Here is a 26,325-nt window from a genome sequence, read left to right on the forward strand (position 1 = left end):
CAATGTCATATTAATCTCTTCATTCAAATTTATTTTGAAACATTCACATTACCTCTAACCTTATTCTAAATAACACTTTTTCAACTGAAATCCATATAATACAAGTACCATTCTACTATCCGTTCATTCATAAATTCATAATGATATAGTCACGTGATTACATGCTGCGCTCGTTCATTCAAATTGATTTCTGGCCATCTAATTTAACATGTTCTGCAGTCTGTTAAACAGATATGTTCATGCTTGGCCTCTTTCCTTATTTTCTTTCGTCGTAGTTATTGTTTTGTAAGCATCATAGCATTTCATGTTTTCGTATTCGTTTAAGAGACTTTGACACCATTTTTTAACGTGCCTTTTGAATCCAAAGAAGTAAGAAGCCACAAATTATCTGGCCGTTACGAGCGCTTTATTCCGAGCGGTCGGCCAGTTACAAGAAGTCAAGGTTATGATCCTCATTTTTTTTTTTAAATAATTCTTTCTATGTCTTCTAGAGATATACGTCTGTATATATTGTGCTGTCATGACTATAAAAAATGAAGTTAAGCTGCATTACTGGTACACGTATATGCCTATAATGACATGTATATGAAAGAGAAGGAGCGTTACCAGTCTGGTTACAGAACAACCAAATCCAGTTATACTAGATAAGAAATATGACACTTTCACTGCTTTATAACAGTAATTCATAGATGAAACGAAAACACACATAGAAACACATGTTAAAAAGATCTGAAACAAAGAAATAGCATGATTTGAATTTGAATGAACACGTTTGGAATTTGACTGTCTTTCGCGAAATTTAATGACTGAAATACACTTTTCGGCAAGTCAAGGCGAATTTGAATGAACGTAGGGTACCAGCCAATTTGAATACCCATTTTACGAATTCGAACCTTCTATCAAAATTAATGAACGGACAAAAGTGCAAAATTGGCTGGGAAAACCTAACTGGCTTTGATGTTTTGGGTATCTATGATGTAAACTAAGGCCTACTTCGATTGTAAAAGAAAAACAACTATGACTCTTTTCAGCTAAATGATGTCATAATAATTATGTGGGGGGGGGGGGGGGGGCACTTTATGGCTACTGTAACCTGGGCCCAGTACAAGATGAAATGACTGGTTGTCGTAATATATGGTCATCTTGGTTGTGCACTATACAGAAGTATGCTTCCGTTTGCAAATTTCTTGAGTGTTTTGCTACTGTAACCTATGGGACCCCGTATACAGGATAAGATGACTTGCATTAGTGTTTGTGATATCTCTGTTCAGTAGGCCCTGATATTAACGTTACAAAAGAATTTGTAAGACCATTTTCAGCTGATTCACAGTACATGACCGATGGGACACTGTGGAGCTACTGTCTAGGGCTCTGTGCAGGATGAAATAACTAGCCTTGGTGTGTTGAATATCTCTGATAGGTACTTCTTCCAGTGCAAAAGAAATTACCCGTGTTTGGGGCTATACTGTGCGGGGCCCCATACAGGATAAAATAACTGGCTTTGGTATTTTGGATATCTCTGATGGGTACTACTTCCATTGCAAAAGAAATTAGCCGCGACCCTTTTCAGCTGAATGAAACTAGTGTGTGTGTGTGTGTGTGTGTGTGTGTGTGTGTATGTGTATGTGTGTGTATGTGGAGGGGGGGGCACTTTGGGGCTACTGTCTTGGGCCCCGTTCAGGATAAAATAACTGGCTTTGGTGCTTTGGATATCTCTGATGGGTATACTTCCATTGCAAAAGAAATTAGCCGTGACCCATTTTGGCTGAATGAAACTAATGTGTGTGTGTGTGTGTGTGTGTGTGTGTGTGTGTGTGTGTGTGTTGGGGGTGCACTTCGGGGCTACTGTCTGGGACCCCGTACAGGATAAAATAACTGGCTTTAGTGTTTTGGATATCTCTGATGAGTATGCCTACTACCAATTGTAAAAGAAAGTAGCCATGACCCTTTTCAGCTGAACAAAATCAATGTGTGTGTGTGTGGGGGGGGGGGGGGGGGGAGGGAGCAATTTGGGGCTACTGACTGGGGCCCCGTGCAGGATAAAATAGCTGGCTTTGGTATTTTGGATATCTCTGATGGGTACTACTTCCATTGCAAAAGAAATTAGCCGTGACTCTTCTCAGCTGAATGAAACTAGTGTGGATGTGTGTGTTGGGGGGGAGCTCCTTTGGGGCTACTGTCCGGGGCCCCGTACTGGATAACATAGCTGACTTTGGTGTTTTTGATACCTCTGATGGGTACTCCTTCCAATGCAAATGAAATTAGCCGTGACTCTTCTCAGCTGCACGAATGAAATCAATGTTTGTGTGTGTTTGTACGTATGGCCTATGGTGTGTGTGTGGGGGGGGGGGAGGGGGAGGGGGTAAGGGGACAATTTGGGGCTACTGTCTGGGGCTACTGTCTGGGGCCCCATGCAGGATAAAATAACTGGCTTTGGTATTTTGGATTTCTCTGATGGGTACTAATTCCATTGCAAAAGAAATTAGCCGTGACCCTTTTTCAGCTGAATGAAACTATTGTGTGAGTATGTGTGTTGGGGGGGGGGGGGGCACTTTGGGGCTACTGTCTAGGGCCCCGTACAGGACAAAATAACTGGCTTTGGTGTTTTGTATGTCTCTGATGGGTACTACTTCCATTGCAAATGAAATTAGCCGTTATACTCTTATCAGCTGAATAAAGTCAATGTGTGTGTGTGTGTTTGTACGTATAGGGCGTATAGGGGGTGGGGCACTTTGGGGCTACTGTCTGGGGCCCCGTGCAGGATAAAATAGCTGGCTTTGGTGTTTTGGATATCTCTGATTGGTACTCCTTCCATTGCAAAAGAAATTAGCCCTGAATCTTTTTAATTGAATAAAATCAATGTTTGTGTGTGTTTATACGTAGGCCTATGGGGGGTGGGGCCCTTTGGGGCTACTGTCTAGGGCCCCGTACAGGATAAAATAGCTGGCATTGGTGTTTTGGATATCTCTGATGGGAACTACTTCCATTGCAAAAGAAATTAGCCGTGACCCTTTTCAGCTGAATAACACCATATTTCTGGGGCCCTTTGGGGCTACTGTCTGGGGCCCCGTACAGGATAAAATAGCTGGCATTGCTGTTTTCATGATAAGTACACCCAAAGGAACAATATCCACCAAATTTTGTCCGTGACCCCCTTCGGCTGAATAAATCCATTTTTCGGGGTCCCTTTTTGTGGTCCCTAGGCTTACGGTACAGGATGTGACTTGCCAGCAATGCATTTTATTGACCCTTGGACACATCCCTATATGATGAGACCAATAAAAAGTGTGACCCTTTTCAGCTGAATAAATCTTCTGGGCCCCCGGTCTATCTCCAAACGATACTCAATGAATCCCGAGATCCTTGTCATACAGGTACTCCTGAAATATAAGAATGCATTGTAGGTCAAAGCTTTTTCTCGAGTCTCAACAAATTTCACTTTGGCACAGAGTTGACTATAACTGATGAAGATCTGATAGCAGTAGAAATACATGTAGTGGCATTCTTATGGAAGAAAACGAGAATAGGTTTATAATAAATGAACGGCGCAACTGGCATGTTGGAGCTTACATTACATTACGTTACGTTGGAGTTTACGTACATCCAACCTAAGTCATGGAATCAGACCAATCTGCACACAAAATTTATTAGACATCTATGAACATGTACATCAAAGATTATCAAAAGCCCCCACATTGCCTGTATATTTACCCAATGATTTAATTAAGACATAGATGCAATTAATTTCCCTGTAAAGGCCATTTTTTTTTTTTTTTTTTGGGGGGGGGGGGGGGGGGGCGGGCTCATGACCATATCCTGAACAACTTTGGGTCCTTGCCCCCTAACTAAACAAGGATGATCAACTCCTAGTATGGTTGAATTCTGTCCACTATCTCTGGAGAAAAGTTGAAAATGTTCAAGTTTTTAAAAGCTAGACGAATAAGATACCATGTATGTCACTTAAACTTTCTGCTAAAGAGGGCTAAAAAGTTGTAGATCACATAAACTTATGAGTATAAACTTACATATCCTTGTGCACCTTGTGTGGTGTCTCACAAAGTGGGGTACTGCATCGCAACTGCCTTGGCTTCAACGCGTCTTTTGCTCAATACTTGGGTATCTGAATTTAAAAAGGAAGCAAGAAGAATGTTAATCATATTCTACGAAGCAAATATATAACATCAAAAAATTGACCCTCATTTCAATCTTTTAAGGGGCTGAACTATTTTCATGTTTTTTTTTCTTGGCATTAATTTCTATTGCTATTCAGTACCGCTGTTTCAAGTACATTTATTCATGTGCTTCTTACACCAAATATCAGTTAATACAAATGAAAATTTCATGCAGATGGGTTAAGTGTGGATGTGCACAGTTAGTAGAAAAATACAAGATGTGATTATCCATCGAACTTTATGGCAAATCAATTTCCATTTTTTTTATTCATCATTATTATAATTATATCATAAGTATTAGGACTATTATCATTTACATGTGGCCCAATGGGGCTACCAAGAAAATAAGTCAGCGCGGAGTCTTGTAGGTACACTCTGTTTACATGTTTCATACAAGTATATCAGTCTTTATTTTTAAATCTATAACCATCACTTCATTTACAACGTTATACTTACCGGTCCCTTCATTTTTATTTTTTTTATTTTTTATTTTTATTTTTATTTTTTTTTTTTTGGGGGGGGGGGGGCACATTTTAGACTGTTATTCTCTATATTTGAGAAGACAAAAACAAAAGTGAACAGGCAAATTAGATGGTGCTATATTGCATGGAAATGTATAGTACAAGACATGACAATGGGAAACTGGTTTTCCAGACCAGTATTCAAACAATTGAACTTACGCTGTACAGTTTTCTGCTTCCATTATCAACAAGAAATATGCTACGATGATCTGGATAAGCAGGTGTCTCCTTGGAGCAGTCAGAACTCCTTCCATCAGCTATTGAAGTATCTCCTCCCCCTTGGAGTGATGTGTGTGTTGAATTCCTGGGCAAATAAGTAAAATTTAAAGGTTTTACAAATCATACAAATTATGGCATGAGGATAATAGGTCCCTCCAGTTTACATTATAAACTTGAAGTGCAAAATCATTTAATATACATATTTGCCATAAGCACCGTTCAGCTCTACTTACACAACTCAAGACTGACCATAACATGGTTTTCACTTCTGTCGATACAGCAAGTACACATTTTTCTTAAATACGAGTACTAACCTCTCAAGGCTTTCATTTTCAGAGAGAAGGACAGCTCCAAAACTGCTCCATGAAGAATAATTATTACTTGAAAATCATTTCTTCAAACAAAACAAAACCAACAAAGCTTTCAGTCTCTTAATGTAGCCTCTTATGTAATTACTGAGACTCTAGAATGTAAAATAAATGTGAATCAATTTCAAACTAGTCTCCCTTCATTAATCATCGTGGAAAACAACAGAATACCTTACAGCAGGGTTAGTGCAATGGAAGTCCATATCTCAGAGGCTCCTTCGCTGATGTTGGCCCGGTGTTTCCAGCATTCGTCAACCCTGCATTCAATGGCTAGTCGTTGGCCACATCTGTTACATGTACTTCTTCAATCTGGTGATCTGCACCCTCGTGGTGTGACAGAGACTGTACAGCTGGGCAATTCCACGGTAACTGACGTTACACGTAAGGATTTTCATGAAATTGTTTACCTTGTAGTTTTGTGAAGGAAAGCACCTTGGGCTTGCTATTAGCATTGATGAATAAGTTCATGAGAATGAAGAAATAGGTGGAAAGTTTTTCTCTCAAACTGCATTTCTTATCACATAGCAAGTGAAAATGTGTCGGTAACTGACGTTACGGAAAAAGGACATGGGAAATTATGGTGTAGATGTAAATGGAAATATCTCATGTCCCTGACTTTTAGCCTTTATGTGTTTAATATGGCAATACACCTAGGTTCTTAGGAACAGGTGTGCAAAATAATGTGCACTTTAGTTGTCTCCTTTTACCACCATGCCAATTTCAGTGAAGGCATGACGGTAACTGACGTTACGTAACTGACGTTACGCTTACATTTGCCATAGGGTTTACACATGCAAAATCATGATTGGGAATAGATATGTGATATTTCATAATTTTGACCATTCAGAATGATTTGGTTGATATGGAGTCATACCTTGGTTCATCAGTCATAAATACACAATGAAATGAAACAGTAGTCCATTTTCTTTGTGTTCTATGAAAACTTAAAGGTAAACATGTCAGTAACTGACGTTACGTAACTGACGTTACACATACTTTGCCGTGGGGTTTACAGAGAACTAATTTATTTAACAGGCTATTATACTGCTGCAATGTACCAGTGACAATCCCAGGCAACTACAGCAACAAATTAAAACAAAATCTAAAGACACAAATAATATTGGGTGGGACCTTAGGGGGCACCCCCCCCCCCCCCATGCCATAGCACAGTTGGGCAAAAATAATGTAAATGCACAAGAGGATATTTCTTGACATTTGTCTGAAGATTTAACTTTTATTCAACATTTATGATTACACAGAGCCATTAATAGATTAAGCAGTTCCAAGTATAAATATATTGACATGACTAAGGGCTTTTTTGTTTGTTTGTTTGTTTTTTAATGAACAGGAAAGTTTTTATCTTGTGCTCCACCCATAATACCTTGTAGTACTACACAAAACATGGATATTTTTGTGCTTGAAAAAAATATCAGAATATCTTCCAGGTCATGGGGAAAAAAACATGTATCAACTCATAAATATGCATAAATATGTATGAAATCTATTGTGATGTATTTCTCCTTCTTTTCTTTATTTTACTCCTGATGATCTCCATCATCAATTGATTTAAATAAAGGTGTCGCATTTTTAACATTTCTCTGTGAAGAAGAAAAATAAATGCTTTTCGGTCAAAAGAGCGTTACTGTTTTATTCCTAGCCTGAAGTAATTTAACTGTTTTTCTTTTCCTTTTCACTGATATATCACGGCTTGCAAATACATTCGAGATACCAAGAAATTGGACTTTGCAATGAAAGAATACTAAAATCAATATAAAAACTCTTCCTGTTCATAATTATCATGTGTTGTATTACAAAATGTCCCTGCATGAATAGAATAAAGTAATCAACAAATACACACTGTATGAACAATTTTTTTAAAACCCTATAGAATCCTCTCTCACTTTGAGCAACATCAGTGTTAAGTTTCAAACAATAATGAGTACATGCCTTACGTACCATAATACAAGATGAGCCATGTTAACTACACCACACATTTAAGTGCAAGAGAAGAAATATCTGTTTGTGCATTTGCCTTGAGGTAGAAACTTGACTAAGCTTCCTGAAAAAAAAAAATGCCAGCAAAAGCAAACATTGGTGAAGATTGTTAAACTGTTAGTACTAACATACAGCTGTGCAGAAGTTTGTTTGTTTGTTTGTTTGTTTTTATAGAAAATGTGGTTAACATGCAATCATGTCACTGATTAGGCCTACAAACTTTGGTAGCTTTATCATCCCGTAGGACTGGGAATGTACTAATTTGAGTGCATATACTGCATGTGGCAAACTAAACTTCCAGATGATTTAACCTTAAACTTGTGCTGAATCAAAAAAAAAAAAAAATGGTAAATGAATGAATAAATGAATTTAGAAATAAAATAAAATTTTAAAAAAATATCCATGGACATACCATGGTAATGACATCATTCCCTATGAAAGGGATAGCTGCTCTTTGTTGTAAGTTGACTTCCCAGATGTATTGAAATGGTCAAAAGTCAAAAAATTTGCCTCAGTTATAATTACTGTCATGGTAACTGACGTTACATACTCGTGTATGACGTTTCGGTAACTGACGTTACACATTTTGTAGTGTTCATTTTGACTCTCCAGTATGCCAAGTATCCTTATTTCTGGTATTAAAATAAAGGCATATGGGCATACATTAGAAATCCCAAGTTACATCATACAGGTCACTTCCTTTGATGAATAAACTTAAAAATTCCTTGTTTTTGGTAACTGACGTTACATCCATCATTATCAAAGTAATTAACAGTTTTTATCAAATTCTTTAAAGCTACCAGCTTTTTTTTCTATCGTGAGGTAAAAGACTTCTTTGGTAACTGCATACATATGAAAGATTGTTGTTTAGAGTACTAATAAAGTGGATATACAGAGAGTAAGTTATGCGACAATACACTCTTTTCGCCATTGAGTTATAGGCATATTTTGGCAGCCATTTTGAAATTCAAAATGGCCGCTTTTATTGAAAAACATAATGATTCTTAAAACTTCAACTCAAGTACTGTCTGAAAATGTATGGTGTTTGAAACAAATATCATTTTGAATTTTTGGCACCTGTGTCCTAGTTACCGTGGAATTGCCCAGCTATCAATCTGTCTTCGTTCTCCAAATGATGACCCCTATACCGAGTTCCTTTAAATCACCATCACTCCCGAAGAACTGTCATGTTACGTCTTTTTATCTGGAGGAAAGCATGAAAACACAATGTTCAGAAATGGATTTAGAACTCATCTCCACAAGACAATATGCAGTTCCGTTTTGTTCACACAAATACTAAGTGTGCATCAATAGAAAAGCTAGAAATTGCTTTTTAGCTACATCGATCAGCATATTTAGAAAGACCCAAAGATGATCTCTGCCAAATTTCAATGCCTAAGGTCACCTGTAACTTTCATAAAAAACAATGTTCAAATATAGTACCCGTTGTCGTCTGCTAAAAAGGGGGATCAATCTCCATGATGTGTGAGCACGTTGATCTTCAGCTAGAAGTGTGATGTCACAGTGGACTAACACTTAACAGTGCATGCATCGTATTCTTACTTAGATGATTGCCACACATGACGTGGGAGTGCAATAGCACTATGGTATTCTCCCAGCTGTGTGGATGCTCGAATGTGGTGGCAAATAAAAGTCCTTTTTACTACATAGGTCATCACAATTATATAAATCACCAAATTTCACCATTTTTTTTTTTTATTACCGTATCAATCGAGATCACCTTCTGGCAACACAGTGTCAGTGATTCGGCTGTCGACTCAATAGCAATGTAGAGTTTCTAGACGCTTCTAGTCTATTGCATTAATCCTATTTCAACTGGGCTATTGGAGACCAAGTTTTTACGGGGGGGGGGGGGGGGGGGGTCAATTTGACCCCCCCTTCAGATCTCGGCCGCCGATCGCGCGATCGCCGCAAAATTTTGCCTGAAAATAGAGCCGGATGTCAACTACAAGATTACACGGTCATACAATAGAAAAAATGTTGATTTTATATTTTTGAATAAATTAATTATGCAAATTTATGCAAGCAATTATATTTTTACATATAACTCCGACAAAAAGACTGAAGGATTGCTAATTTTTTGTGTCAGAGTTCCTCAAGACACATCAAACAATTTTCTTTTAAAAAAATAGCGCAGTCAAAATCAGTTTCTTTTGTTTTTTTATTGTTTTGTTAATTTTTCATGTATCTTACTGTTTTTTCGATCTTTTGTTTTCCATTGTTTTTTTTTTTTTCCAAAATTTGTTGCAGGCACTTTTTCAAGCTTATCTACATTAGAATTGATTAATTTCAATGGTTAAAAGTTGAAATAATCTAATTTATATCAATTAACCAAAAAAAAAAACAAACAAACAAACCACAATTTGCATAGGATTTGCACAGAAATCATGAATTTGAGCTGTTTTCAGGTTGACATGCATATGCAAAACATTGCGTAACTTCAAAACGGTGTACCCGGACGTCGCAAATTTGGTCTCAAAATATGCGGGAGACTTCAATGAAAAAAAGTCATAAAATGACGCGGCAAAATCTTTGTGCGTTGCGGAATTGTGGCGTGAAATGTCGAGAAGGGGGTCAATTTGACCCCCCAGTTAAAATAGGGTTAATTATAGCACAGCTTTATATACGGGCAAGTCCAAGATAAGGTCCCCTCAGAAGGCAAAATTTCATCTTTGCTCAATATTGACATGTTTGGTATCATTTTGAAGCATATGAGTTGAAGTTTTGATTTCCGTGGAGGAAAAAATGATATTATGTAAATTTATGCAAATTTCAAGGGCTTCATTTGCATAAATGTGAAACACAGCGTTACGTATGGGACATTTATAAAAATTCATATTAATTCAAAGGAAAGCAAATGATATTTGATTAATATGTGGACATAAGAAGTTCATCACATAGTTCAACTTGGTATGAAAATTTAGGGATTATGCAAATGATTATGCAAATTAGCTCGTGTCCTATCATGAGATGTCCCATACGTAACAAAATGAGGTCATTTTTTTAGGTTTTTTCTGAAATTGCTAAGGTTATTTTAATGCCCTTTTGGAAAGTTCTAATTTATTGTTTAGCAAAATTAAATACCAGAGAAAAAAGAAAAAAAAGTAAAAGAAATATTTTTTATTAGGCATTGAAATAATGTTACGTATGGGACAAATGCGTTACGTATGGGACATCCTCATACATATTGCATGTGAATGCATGTAGCTAGCTGGGAAGGTCTCTCAATACACAAATGGTCAATTATCCTGAAGAAAAGATCCCAACATTGTAGCTACTTTTTGAGTTATAGACACTTGAAACAATACATGAACTTGACTGAACAATTTTCAGAAAGGGGGAAGGGAAAATGGCAAAATACACAATGAAAAATCAGCATTAAAGGGATGGTATAGTTTTTTGTAGAAATGGGGATTCAGTATTCAACATTTAAAGAGATGATTGGAAACCGATTATATGAATTACTTACGAGCATAAAATCCTAAGACTAGAGAAATTCAAAGTTTATGTGATGGAGATCCAATTTGAAATGGTTGTGATATATATATATATTTTTAAAAAAAAAGTAAAATGATTTTTTTTTTTAATTGCAAGTGATACACAAATTGTCCTTATTCAGTTTTCAGTAGTAGCCACAACAAAATTCATGGGTATACATACTGAGGTGTGACTCGAATCAATGACCTGACTGCTAGACAGACATCATATATCTACTCGATCACTGGGGTTCCACGCAGCAGGTATTGCTTATTTATTGAACTTAATATTTCTTGTGTCAAGTTCTTTTTTATTGAAAGTAAATGGCAAATTGCCCTTCATCAGTGGAAGTAAACACTTTAAACTATTCAATTTTTCAGTAGTAACTATCCTGATAAAAATAGGGCATACATACTCAGGTTGGTCATAAAAAATATAGAATATGATTGAATGTGATTATGATGGTAAATATCTGGGGAATATTGTTCCCTTGTTAATCTGGATCAGTATTTGAGTAATTTCAACTGATTCCACCTCAATAATTATGCAAAAATTTGTTTATGGGTATTTTGCAAAATTATTTTGCAAAATACCAATAAACATGGTTCTCCACACACTAAACAAATGGGGGACAAAGGGCATGCATACCCAGGTTGGTCATAAAAATATAAAAATATGATTGAATATGATTATGATGGTGAATATTTGGGGAATATTGTTTCCTTGACAATCTGGATCAGTATTTGAGTAGTTTCAACTGATTTTACTTCAATAATTATGCAAAATACCCATAAAAATGGTTCTTCACACACTAAATGAATGGGGGACAAACTGTCCCATACCTAACTGTCCCATACGTAACACGTCATGTCTGTCTTTAATTAGAACCTGTAATTAGAGCTTTTTGCCTAATGACATGAAACTTACCTGTGATAATCTTGAGTGTTGTGACTTTCATCACAGTGAGTTACAAGTTGTAGAATGATATACTTTCAGAGAGTTTTGAGGTTGAAAAAAAAGTTTAAAAAAACAAAATTTTTCTGGTCCCATACGTAACGGCACATATTTTCTCTTCTAGAATATAATTGTCAAGGTCATTTTTCTCAATTTTTTACAGGATTATACTTCTTCTAGATTTCAATCACCATGATGAAGTTCAATATGATCAAAGGCCATTAACACTATTTTTTAGGTCATAAAAGTCTCTGAATGTCCCATACGTAACGTGCGCGTTATCTTGGACTTGCCCATACGTCGATCTCTAACCGTGGTCTAAACTCGACCAGACGTCTCCCTCTACATACTTTACAGTGATCATCTCTGTGTGCATGATGCTATGCTTGTAGTCCATGTAGAGTTCATACCACTGCACTGTAGGCCTAACGTTTATAATACCGCAATGAGAACCGGACCTAGGCCCTAGGATATAGCTTATCCTGGAAAACCGTTCAATGTAGGCCCTAGATGTTTAACAGTGGTCTAGGTTCTGCTTCTACTACGTTCTAGGGCTAAATCGTGATATCGGTCCCCTCTCATTCTGCGTGTGTGTCTCCACTAAATGCGCAAAGTCTATGGAGGTTGAAAGAAGTCCCCAGCTATAGCGGTGAAGGGTGAGTGGGGACCTAACCGGAGTTCTAGACTACCTACTAATACTAGTTGGGCCTAACCCGTTAGAAATAGTAGGCCTATTTCGCGTTAATGCTGTTCTAGTTGGAATAGAATAAATGAGTAGGGCCTACAATTAATGCCAACGGTTGTGAGACTTGTTTAGACTAACGGTTAGACTTTTACAGTTAGACTTAGAGTAAGCCCTACCTCGGTAGAACCCCAACTTAAGTAGGGTTGGGGGTACCACGTATCGACACCCTAAGGATCTGTAGCTTGTTTATTCTAAAAATATAATACAAATCCGCCTAATTCTTACCTCAAATATGCCATAAATACTGCAGTTTTGAATGTCGTGACCGTCTCGTTGATTATGAATCTCCGTTTTAAAATAGCGCAATTTTAGTGCGTGCGTTCCGTTTTCTTCGCGCAGCTAAAAAGGGAACCTTGCGATCGACACCCCCTCTCCTCCATAGGTATACACGTGAATTTCACAGCATAGGTATACACGTGAATTTCACAGGCCATAGGTAATACACGTGAATTTCACAGCCATGCGTCGTTACTGATCGGATGTGTAATTTTTAGCTTGGTTTGTTTGAGTTTGATTTTCGTTTCTTCGTTTTTATTGTTTTTATAGCTAATGACACTTAATCCCGCGCGTACTTTTTTGTTCTATACGCAAACAGCCATGATACGCAGGGTGTCGATGGGAAGGTGCCCTGTCGATAGGTGGTGCCCCAACCATACATGTAGACTAGACCGTGTCTAGTTCTATTAGTTTCTCTAGGATCTAACATTACACTGCTAGTAGTTAACGTTAGGCCTACGACTAACGTTCTGGAGAATTTAGACTCAGAGTTTAGTGTGTCCCAATTGCGCCAATATTTTCTGAAACGCATAATGTTAACGTTAGAACTTTTAGAACTCTATTAGAAGATAGCTCCTGATGATCGATGTATCATGAGAGGCATTTTTTCAACTTCGCTCTATAGGTGCCTACAAAAGTACAAGTAGCCCCCTCACACAGTTACAATGTCAGATGTACAATGTCAATGACGGTTACATTCGTCACTCATTTTTGTTAATTTTGGAAATCATAACCTGGTAGGCCTTCTATAGACTCTATTTTGTTTGAAAAATGCGTTTCTAACGTTAAAAAGTTAAAGACTTATGAAATAGTCCGCGAATATAGGCCGAGCCCCATCCCAACATGCACAAAGACTCAAAGTATTACTGTAGTATTAGATCCTAACACCTAACAGTTGAGTTTCGGCCTCGGCTTCTAGCTGTTAGGTATACAAGGTGTTTATGGTAAGGTAACTGCGACCAGCCCCATAGCTAACTGTGTACACTAACGTTACAAGGAGCGTCCCGGGCCCGGGGTTATTCGTAAGGTAACTTAGATGGTCGTTTACGGAGAGGTAGTAGCCCATAATACTGGAAAAACTCAACAAGTTATAATTAGATCGATCTATGGTTTGCTTACCTTCAAAATTGTGAATAATATCTCCGCCCCACTCCATTTGAAGACAGAAATTTTCTCACGTCCATTACATCCAGGCTCTGATTCTCACGATTGCACACGCACGTAAATCCTATGCATATAATACACGCACAGCACATCGTATATATACACATGCACACAGTACGTCCACGCACAGGCGACAGACGCGTCGCTCAGGTAAACCTTCCCGCGCCCAAACCATGGGAAATTGCGGCTGGTGATTGGCTTAAAGTAAACACATGACAGGGTAATTCTCAATTTCTATTGGCCTAACCAAATGCATTCAAATATGTATTCACTGGAATTCACCCTAGTTCTGCCAGCTTGACTTACTAGTTCACGGTAGTTCCTTCAGTTTTACTAACATGCGCTGTTTTCGTAAGATCAACGAGTTTATGATAGTTTCTCCACTTCGACTAGCTTTACACTAGTTCCTCCACTTTGACTAATTCTTGGCGTATACACTGCAAACTAGTACAGCATACAATTTTATGCTAGTCAGACTTGATTGACTAGCTTTGGGTTAGTAAACCATGGCCTGATTTAATCCAGCAGAGCATTACTAGCTGCATTGCCGCATTTTACTATCATCATGTTCGTATAGCAATTTTTACTAACCGTGCTCGACTAGTTTAATGCTAGTCAGGCCAGGAATTGACCCATTTAGGTTGTGTGTGTTCCGTAATTCTAAAAACGTTTTTTTTTTTCGTGTGGTTTCGTTAACGATACAGTAGTATTTATAGAGTTTGATCTATTAATACTTTTCATGAAAAGTCATAATTTCATTTATAGAATCTGTTACATCACTGCGTCTTTCTTAATAAAAGCTTCAAATCTCGGGAATTAAATGTTCAAAGATATATCATCGGGCACTTTTTTATGATTTATCACGTCAACTCCCAGTCATTAAAACACACACACAAACACACACACAGAAAAAATGAAAATAAATCCTGTTTTCACTATGAGGTGTATATAGTCAGAAATAAAAGATCATGGATTTGGCTGTTTATCGGTCGGAAACACATCACAAGCCTGTGGTCAACAACTTGATTATGTGTCACTTTTTTGTTATTTTTTATGGGATGATAAACTAATTATGTAAGTTAAACGAAAACAAAACGCTTGGATATGAGGAAGCGGATTACAAAAAATAAAAAATAAAAGAGGAAAAATTACGGGGAATTTATCCAGAGAAATCAGTTTTATTAGCAAGATAAGATGAGAGCTCTTCAGGTTCCTAATTCCCTCTAATATCAAAGAACGTGTTTGCGAAAGGGAAAAGCGGCATTGATGATAAATCAAAAGTATCGTGATGCAGGATGGAGCAGAGAATGTTAATTCCGCTGTTTTCGTACAGGGAAGGAAAAGAGGATTGGAGAAATTGACTAAGTGCAAAGATGATGTCGCTTTCTTGGAAAGAAGTAAGGATGTCAAGAATAAAATGATGACGAACAAAGAAGAAGAACGCGAAAAAAATAAGAATAAAAGAACAAGAATTTGAAGAAGAGTATGAGGAACAAAAAAAAATGCACATTTGTTGAATAACATCTTCAACGAATGAGATGAGAAATTTATATGTATCATTTTCACATATTGGTTCTTATTTAAGGGCCGCTTTCCATTTATTTGATGAATCCACCAGGCCAAGAATCTGCTATGCTACAAAAAAAAAATTAAGTACAAGGAAAGCTTAAGGAAAGGAGACGGAGAAGACAAATAGGACGAATGGAGAAGAAGGAGAAAGATGGAGATAAAAAGGAGCAATGATGAAAGTTAATCAGAAGAAGGAGGAGGAGGAGGAGGAAGATAAGGATATGATAACACAGTGACAGGGGGATAACAGAAAGAAAAGAGATGGAAGTAGAGGAAAACCGAAAACAATGATAAAGATGAAGATGTGCGTGGAGAAGATGGTGATAATGACGATTAAGGTGATGATGACAGCGAAAAAGGAAAAGATGAGAAAAGAAGAGAGGGAGAGACGTCTTTGGGGATGTATCACCTGTGATTTTAATTCGATCATCTTCCCAGGCAGACGGATAGAGTATCGAATAACTGGCCACGGGCGAATAGGTTTGAGGCCTTAGTGACCCCTAGGGAAAGAGGGGGAACGTGGGAAAATTTGACCTTAACCTTCCCTTCACCATTCCATGTACTTGCATTAGAATTTGCTGATGGATTCCACCATAGTCCTACAACACCATAGTATTATATTATCTACAATGAAAAAAAAAATGGTTGACCATTCCGAAGCTCTTCATTTTTTTTTCTGATTTCTATGGGAAGCACTTCAACCTTGGTAGACGAGTGAGGACTGTAAAGCGATAGTCATAGTGGTCATATATTTTGAATCACAATCCAAATTTGTACCTCGACGTCATCTACAGCAGATGTGGGATTGGGATTAAAACGTTTTTGTTTGGTTAATTACAATTGAATCAGTCTCTAGCGAAGAATTTTGGTGTTGATGTTTGTAAAATTTCACAGTGGTTTAAAAAAAAAAGGTCATTAGAGAGTATATACTGGTTATGGCGATAGCATCTTCACCCTTTTCAAAAGGAAACATTGGTTAATCGTTAATTCATGAAAGTGGAATTGTCATATTCGATTTATTGATAGAGAGGAGTCATTCAGGATCTTTCTTGTACCGATTTAATTAGATATCTATGAAGATCTTTGCAACCTCTCAGACAGTATTTTTAAAGGAAAAATGTAATCCATAGAGCGATCTTTAAAAGATTACACATGAAAAATAAAGCCAGACTTTTGGAGACGATATGTGAAATCCTTTGCAAAATTAACTGAATGCTGAATTAGAAGTCTACTGATTTTAAACAAATTTCCCAAAACATTCATGGCCTTTAAGGACGTGAAAATAAGCAAGAACTGTTCAGAAAAAGCTTTCAAGTTTAGGGAATAGACAAAGTAATGGAGAGAGAGAAGGCCTTTAAGGATGAGGAAGACAAAGGAATAGGGAGGGACGGTTAGTGACGAAAGAAAGCTCGATCAGATAAGTGGCCTCTGTCCAACATAATGCTGTCGGAGGACGTTTGCTAACACACCTCTTGTTCCAAGTCAACTCGTCCACATGAAGAAAAACGAATGGCAGAATTCCAAGTTTCAGTTTCGACGAAGAAATTCCGTCGGAAGGTGTGAGCAATTTCATCGCAAAGAAAGGAATCTTCTCACAATCAGCAGGGCATAGCGGTACACAAAGCTTTCAATTCCTCCTTGGAAGTCTTTAATGTGGGCAAAAATATCCAAGGGCTTCTAGATTCAGACTTCAGCATAATTTAACTTTTGAACAAATACATGTTGATGCAACATTCCTTCTCCTGATAAAGAAACTCATCGCAGTATTTCGATAGAGGACACGTATATACCTTGAACCTTTTTTGTTTATATTATTTCATCACTGTCGAAGTGAACTAGATTTTGGAGTAGAATTTCATGTAAAGGGGCTTTCCTGACGATTTATTTTCACATAATGTATCCTGAATCGATAGTGCCATGTATACTAGAGTTATGGAATTCATTGTGGTCCTTGAGCAGATAAACTAATATTCTTAAGAACCCAAAACGTAATACACTGAACAAGGATGATGGCATGGGAGGCTCACAATATTCCAGTAATGAAGCAATGTCATTCCATTACAATACCACTTGCTTAACAAGTTCATCTGTGTAGAATTCATGCATCCTTTCTTTGTTGTTGTTGTTGTTGTTCTGCTTCCTTGATCACCTCATCATGCATTCTTATGTGAAGCTGCTACGTCATCATCCTCGTTCAATGTGCTTTGTTATGAATTTTGAAAACATTCTTATTCCTCATCACTGTAAATTCTTAAACTCTGTTCCGGTACCCAGGGAGGTGGGAATAATAACCAATTTAGAGGTCTAAAAATTTAGAAATCTACAAGTCATCTTATGAGGTCTCCTTTAAAAGCAATGCTCTTGGTGCATCGTGTAATTTCCATCTGACTGTTGTCTGACAACGCATTTCTCCACGTCTCATGAAAATTAATTCTTACCGGTATCTTTTTTTCTCTCTTTTTTTTTTCTTTCTTTTCTTTCTTTAATTTGACAGCCGCTGAAACTTGACTCGCATAGGTTGTGGGTAATTAACGGAGGGGGTTACCGTACCGTGATGGCAAGGGGAAGCGTTGTAAATTGAGAGGATATCCGAATCGCCTGTAATTCGGATTACAGAAATCCGGTCTCAATTAGACTTTGTTTATGTATAGGGGAAAGGCTGGGGTGTTTCATTCATAGCGTTGTTTTGTCATGCTCGTTTCATTTCTTTTGTGTGTGTACATGTTTTTTTTTCTTTTCTGTATTTCCAGTTTCCGAAATGAGATTAATGCATTAGTTTAAAATAGGAGCATAAAGACATAGTTTAAACAGCTTAATCATCCTAGGATATAATTATGAAAACTCACCTATATATTGATGACTAATATTGCTGAAATTATATTGCCTATCAAGGTGCCAAGTGATAAACACTGCAAAAAAAATGAGCTTGATTCTTACCACAAAAAAACAAAAAAAAAAATCTGGGGAATGTATACAATATATGATGTTTTTGTACACAAAACAAACTTTAAAGTAGGCCTTATTGACCGTGGTAATCATCATTACAATGTATTTTAAACATATCTGCTACCAATTATACTTCCATTTCTACCAGTGAATCAGTTACATTCTAACCTGCTACACTGTTACGCCAAGCTTTATAAATTTCTACAACGTTTGACCATTTTGACCATGTTGTTTCTTCTTATTCTTCTAAATCTCATATTAGTGTTTCCGCAGTTGTTTGAACTCCCTTACTACTGCTATTACTAATATCAATATTACTCTATATAGGCCTACCTTTATCGCGCTGCTGCTGCTAAGACAACTTTCATTCCCTTCGTTAGTGCTTGAAATCGATTTGTGTTCATAACCGTCCGTAAATAACTCAAGCTCTATTAATTGCACACAATCGAAGCGGTTATGTCAATATTGTTAATCATGATAATTCATTAATGTCCCGGCACCATCTATGCTGTTTAGCATGCAGATGCATGGCGTGTATTATAAGTGCATTATTAGTTATCTGTTGTTTGTTATTTTTCACTCTAAATTTGTTATTCTCACTATAAAGTCCCTTTTTATTTCAATCTGATATATGCACTGAGTGGTATTTTTCCGCGATCACTTGCCTCAATAGCCTCTGCATCCAACCACATGAACCGCCACGCAAAATATAATGTCCATACTGTCATATTATGAACAGATTTTGAACCGTTCACTGTGCTACTATATGTTATAAATATGGATGACTCCTTAGATCTTTTGTCATATTTGTTGTCCTTACTGTTGTTTGTTTGTCGCTGTTCTGTTGTTTGAGACTTACTTGTGAGAGCTCAGTGTGGTATCTGGTGCGGTTATTTGACCCAATAGCCTGCGTGTCCAACCACAGAAACCACCGGTCAAATGTTGAAACACCTGTTATGATTATCGTCAACTGATTTTGAAATGTGCTGAAATCGTTTGCTGACATCATGATTAAACACTCATCGTATGCTGTAGTCATCTGTCCTTCGAATAAGTGGCGAAAAGTATAGCCACACACTTTTACTTCTCTAAAGTGAACATTTATTTTGTGTGTTATCTTGCGTAATTATATCGTGGGTCACATTATTTCCGTTTGGGAAATACCGTCAGATTTATCATTTCCCCTACGCGTATTGATGATATTTCAAAACATTTCTCTTTTATTAGAAATAGATCAATAAAGACAAGCGACAAATGATTATGATGATATTTGATGTTAACAATCACTATGATACAAAGATTCATTTGCAATGACTCGTATATTGAGGGATCAGATTTAAACTGTCTCGGTTTGAAGAAAGTATGTATACGAAGGAGAAATGTATGCTAGCTTATTCAGCAAATATTGACATGATGAACCACTTTCTTCTTCCTCTGCAGTCGGGAAGGCATGTACACTTGCTGCGAGGGATGGAAACTAGACAAAAACGCCTGCACCCCTGGTAAGTTGACATTTAGCCTAACGTCTTTTATATTTGCGAAAGAGCTTCGCATCTTCCCCAATCTGTTTCAAATTTGAATTGTTTTGTCGCAGTTTTTTTTTTCTTCTTCTGCAGACTATCCTGTAGGGTATATCACTCACCAATCATATTACGAGACTCAAACGACGTGAAGTCGACTTGCATTGTGTGAAAAGGCCGTGCTGTTTTATATACACTAGATTTCTCTCAGCCATCTAAACCTGGTATGACCTCTACCTAATCGACGATTCAAATTCGATTCAACTAACATGGATAAGGAGTTGGCTAAGCGTTACTCGGCAGTTCATAATAGAGGTATACAGCTTCACAATTGCAGACCACCTATATAGAAGAGGGCGTCGAATCGCAAACGATGCGACGCGCTTAAAACGCATTGTACGTCTTGATACGGAAGAGGCCCTCACCGACAGATTCAGAGGAACGGCACCTTTGGGATGATGTTCGGGATTCCGAAGTGATATTCGTTATTTCGAAACACACAAACTTTGTAAACATAGATGTTCGTTAATCAGAAAATGAGGTTCGTCGATCCGGACGTTAGCAGTGGCGTTATTCCAAAGGCTCGTAAGTCCGAAACTGAAATCAGGTGCGTTATTCCAAAGGTTTGCTAATCTGAAAAAGAAAAATGATGCGTAATAACGAATCTTAATTCGTTTTCTGACTAACGAATCTTCAGAATAACGACACGTTTTTTATTTAACGAATTAACGAACTTTCAGAATTACGAGTGTAAATTTTTTTTTGAATAACAAACCTGAATTACGAACCTTCGGAATAATAAACCTTCGGAATAACAAACCTGCGGAATTACGAACCTTCGGAATAACGAACCTTCGGAATTAGAACCATCGGAATAAGAACCATCGGAATAACGAACTGTAATTAACCTCTGCAAAAATCCAGGAAGAACATTCCGAACACGTCAGGATCTCTTATGTGTACTGGGCATTTAGAATTCTCTTTGGTAGGAGCATTCATTCAAACCCGTCAACTCCTGAGAAATTTTCCTGAAGAAATTTTGTCGTCACTAAATTGATGCCACCTCTTAATTTTTACTGCATACCATGTAGTGGAGAAAACTTAGATGGAACTGACTGAATTCATTAAGTGTTCACAGAATCAGAAAAGGAATTTACACAAATTTCCAACTTTTGAGAGAATGAAAATAAAACTTTAAATTTCCAAATTGTGTTACCAAGTTAAAGAATCAGCTCTTGATTAACGCAATTAAGAAGCTTCTTGAGGTTCTTCAACGACACGAACAATATTGCCGATAAACAACAAAAAGCTCGAGCGAATGATAATTCTTTTTCTTAAACTTATGAAACGCTAACAATGCATAATGACAATCAGAAAAAAAAAGTACTAGTGCGGCACAAAACTACTGAAATGAGGTTTCTAGGTTTTGGTGTGTATAGTAGTAAGAGTATTTGTCCATGCATACAGAGCTAAGACTTGCTCGTTCATATTCCACTGCTTTTTAATTCACAAAAGAGACCACAAAATCACTATAGATTTCGCCTTAACAGGGTAATACAGAAGGAGTTAGAAGAGGGTAAAACTGGGAAAAAAAGGAAGACAGTGAAGAGAAATAGAAATTAAGAAACGAAGGAATGTGATGAAATCAATGATGATGATGGTGGTGGTGGTGGTGGTGGTAATGATGATGATGATGATGACGATTATGATGCTGATGATGATAATGAAGAAAATGGAATATAGAAGAACGAGATCAGGAAGCAGATAAGCTGTTTTCGTTTGATATCACTCCCGTGCAGAGCTGCTTCTCATCATGTGTATACCGTGACAAAGAAGTTATTTTCATAGCTAGCAAAGCTGAGTGACTCCGTAGAGTTGCCACCTTAAATCGATGGGATTTGAGAACGAAAAACAGTTCAGAGAAAAAGTCAAAATCATCATAGTCACTGCTGAAGGTCACTGACAAGTGACCTTGTAATCTTTCCAGTGGTGACTCAATCAGAGATTAACAACTGCTGGTGAGGATCTTTCCTGTGTCATAAGTAAAATCTATTTGATATGTTTACCAACTCGTTTATCCCCTCGATTTTTCCCCCGAACCCGCTAATGCTTGCCTCTGAAAATCAGTGCTTCTCGAGATAACTCAAGAAGATACTGCGTCTGGTGCGTGGAGGAATTGCATTCCGCTGACGAGTGACTGCCCCGAGAGCTTAAGGGAGCAGTGACGCAGCGCTTCGGGTGAAACGCGAGTGGAACGCCGCACAATTTGGGGAGAAAAACAGTTACTGGGCTTCGTACTCGTTAATCAGCACTTTGGAAGTTTTCTGGAGTTTTATCAGTAGAGGTTTGTCAAGATGCGACAGCACCATCTTCAGACTGAACATGAGAAACATTAAATTCTCCCTGCTCTCCAATCTCTGTAAAGCGAAAGGAGAGATGCTGTTAGGGAAGTTAGGAAGAAAGAGTGCAAAGGGAAGAGAAAGAGGCGAAAAGGAGAAGGGAGAGAGTAGGTATACGGTGTCGGGCTGTAGCAGAACTCGGGAGAAATGCAAGGTGTCGGATTGAATTTGGGGGCTCACAGATCAGTAGCGATAGCCATCAAGGGCCTGTAATGCATTTAGATATATCAAGTGCAGGGGGACTCCGCCGCAGGGGTTATGCCTCGTTGCATCACTTCACGCTGAGTGACGATAACTCCCCAAGTGTTGAACTTTCTCACATGGAAAGCTCAAGAGAACGTACAGGTATATCACTTACAGCCATACATCGGTTATGGCGGTGGTCAGTGAACATCACATCACAACGGTTGATGAAAAGTAGGGCAGATTCCACTTTGAATGACAAGATTTCATGCAGTCATTAAAGCCGTGATATGCACGATTAAAAAAAAAAAGTACCAAGAAGCATGATATAAATCGCAAATAGTATTGAAAGCATGTATAATGCCAAAATGAAGGGTTAAATTCTCCATAAAGCAGAGCTTCATGCTAGCACTTTTATTGCACTTAATCTGTTTCTTACAGTCCAAACAGACATCGCTTAGATATTTTATTACGTAATCCACTGAAAGAGAATTGAAATTTAAAATGCAGAAAGAGTACATCACGAGATGAAGTTATTTGTTTCACGACGCAAACTTTTCGTGCCTGTGTCCCTTTATGAAACTATGATCTGCGATCTTTGTCTGAAATTAGAATTCAGGCTAGTCCAACTAACAAAATATATGTATATTTCGGCACTAAATGGCCTTCATACGAGAAGTTAGAATTAACGGGGAATAGTGTACCTCATACAGAACCAATGTAATCGGTATGTAGAAGAAGAAAAGTCCATGAATCTTATTTTGAAGGGACCGACAATGTTTTAGAGTCATGTTATTGCTCTGAGATTATTTGCCACAAGGCCTCGTAAGTTTTGGCAAATTTGTATTCATCAGAGCGATACTGAGAGTGAGAGTATCAGAGCGAGCTGCTGCAAACGCATGAATTGTCACAGCTTTCAGTGATGATAAATTGACGATAATTCTTCATTCGTTTAATCATCTAAGGTGTCAAAACCAACGCCTGATCTCGAATGGTGACGCCATGTGTCAAAGCACACCCGTGATGTTTCAATGGGGCTTGGCGCTCTTGTTAAAACCTTCGTCATCTTTCTTATCTAGCCTGCAGGGCTAGACGTGCATTCTCTTTGCAATATCAACCACGTTGCTCCGTTGAAGAGAAGTCTCAACTTCGTTGTCCTCGATCTCTTACCCTTCTCCGTTCTCGCAGGGCTCCTAAATCTGGGATAAGCGCAAAAGGATGCTTGCTGTCAAGGGTTCACATAGCACTGCTCGGTAGCACGGGAACCCTCCTACACTTAAAGCAACATGACTCACCCGTCTCAGCGGCACACACGAAATAAAAACAAAACAAAACAAGACAGAAAACAAAAACAGCACGAAAACTTTCATAGGCGGACCCTTTCCCCACGCTTGCTCCCGGTGCGTCCGATTTCGTGTGTGGATAAGTGACGTTTTGGTTGCTTGGCAGAAAAGAGGCGTCTCCATGGCAACCGACGATGCACCTGTTTCATGAGGAAACAAGAGAAGAAGAAAAAAAGAAGCGGTGATTGGTCTGAGGAATTACAGAGGGATTAATAGACATAACTGTGGTAATATTCGTGTTAGCTGTTGTGTTTGACTGTAATGACAGAGTCAGGACCATTATAGAGTACGAACAAGAAGCATGGAAAAATGAGCTCGCAAAAATGTGATTAAACTTTGACACCATTATTGTATTTTAAGTAAAAGCTGTTTATTTTAAAGTAACAAAGAGAGTAAAGGCGTACTTCTCAATCTTTTCATTTTAATCATAATCAAGGGCCTGATGTGCCGTGACACGATATGCCTTCTGACATCAGACAAATGAAAACGTACCAAATGATTCTGCCCCTCGACCACGAAACTGAGTAATATTTTCTTGCATACAGATGTGTGAAGTGAAAGAAATCCTGCATGCCTACGAAACGCACATATTCATCAAGGTACTAATCACTTTTGATATCTTAGCAGGTGGTACCTGTTTCGTTTTATAATCGGAGCGGATTGATCTTTCCAGCATTTGCTTTGATCATTGCTGAAGGATTATTCACAGGCTTTACTCACCTATTTTACCCTCCCAACGTGTGCGGTTTTTGATCAGATGACGTGATGCTCTGACCACAAAGATGTGTGGACGTGATCTCAGAGTCAAACAAAGGCAGTCAGAGGGAAGGCAAATGCAGTTGTTATGCTTTTTTTATTATCGTATAGATTTGCTTAGATGTATAAAGGGAAAGATAGATATAAAAAGGCAAGGATACAGCAGAAACAAGTCTGTAGAAGTAGCATGTCATTTTTTATTCTTTCCAGCAACAAAGAGTGAGGAATGTGTACACGACATGATCTTTCATAAACTAAAGAAAAAATGTAAACCTGCGCATAGTATTACTTCATCGCTAAAAAAGAGAGTACCATTTTGTTTAGATACTATATTATCTATATATAGTAAACATAGCATACTATATTATATATGTATATATGTATATATAATATATATATATGTATATCGTATATATATATATCGTTACGTAATATACAATATATATATATATATATATATATATATATATATATATATATATATATGTATACATGTAATATTGTGATGCTTCGAGCCTCTGTCAAGTGACAGATGACATTACCCCTTTGACACGTTTGCCGACTGTAGAATAAGACAAAATGAAATATATTGTTCTTGCTGCGAAAGACAAACACTGAATCGTAGACATCCGTTTTAACCCATTGACTTTGCGTAAAGTTTATCGCTTATCGAGATGTGTGATAATACTCAGACGAGAAAAATAGCGTTGAAACTATTTTTAGTAAAATTGAATACACGCACACGCATATATGTATATAATATATATATATATATATATATATATATATATATATATATATATATATATAAACTGATAAATCAAGCTGAGGAAAATCAATCTCCCTCCATTTCTGTCATTCTTCCTTTCGTACGTGTATTTAGTCATGACATTATTTTGCGATAAGGACCATGTGTATGATACACATCCATTGTGGTCAATATCTGTGCGAGAAAAATGAGCATTGTGTTAGCCGTGTCATTGAGAAGCGACAAACTATTAAACATCGTTTTAAAATAGCAATGAGTCCCATGCACCTGCAGATGTTTGATTTCAAATTGAAAGTGTATGTGGTTAAAAACGTGACTCTGTTGTTATTTTAGGGTTCCTTCCATTCATCTCTGCAGTTTTTGTCCGACTGTTTTGTTGATAGTCGTCATAAGCCAAGAACTTTTTAAGTAGTCAATAGCTCTTTTATGTTCAACAAGCGAAGTCCCTTTTCATGTTTCGCTTAGATATCATTCTTACTGTTAACGATTACAAAGATTGTCATAGAAAAGGAGATCAATATCAGCCCCCCACACACACACACACACACACACACACACACACACACACACACACACACATACACACACAATCCTCACACACATACACACACACACATCCTCACACATACACACATACACACAAGCAAACCTTCGACCATGGATCGTTAAAAAAAAAGAAAGACATAAGGATAATTCACTTCAATTGCTGGACGAAAAGCAAGAGATGAATGTCATCCCACAACATTAGCATATCAATCAGAGCAATTATATAGAAGTAACATGCACAGTGTAACTATAGCAATGAAAAAGTCATTGCTGCCGATAGCAAAAGACACACGATAGTGTTTTCATGATGTAAAATGAATATAAAATCGCCATATGATATACTTAGGTATAGCGTATAGCTGTCTTTAACGGCGTCCCCTTT

At 37.6% G+C, this 26,325-nt stretch overlaps 1 protein-coding gene across 1 annotated transcript in view; it reads left to right on the forward strand.

The window, feature by feature from the left end:
* LOC139711771 (uncharacterized) overlaps positions 1-26,325 on the forward strand; it is an 85,011-nt gene that overhangs the window by 27,930 nt on the left and 30,756 nt on the right. Inside the window, exon 2 of the mRNA XM_071623624.1 lies at positions 19,868-19,929. Coding sequence (XP_071479725.1) covers positions 19,868-19,929 — 62 coding nt within the window. The remainder of the gene's footprint in view (positions 1-19,867; positions 19,930-26,325) is intronic.

Source organism: Diadema antillarum, unplaced genomic scaffold, assembly GCF_040938485.1.
Source record: "Diadema antillarum isolate AM-2024a unplaced genomic scaffold, OU_Dant_1.0 seq00001702_RagTag, whole genome shotgun sequence".
NCBI classification, from domain to species: domain Eukaryota; kingdom Metazoa; phylum Echinodermata; class Echinoidea; order Diadematoida; family Diadematidae; genus Diadema; species Diadema antillarum.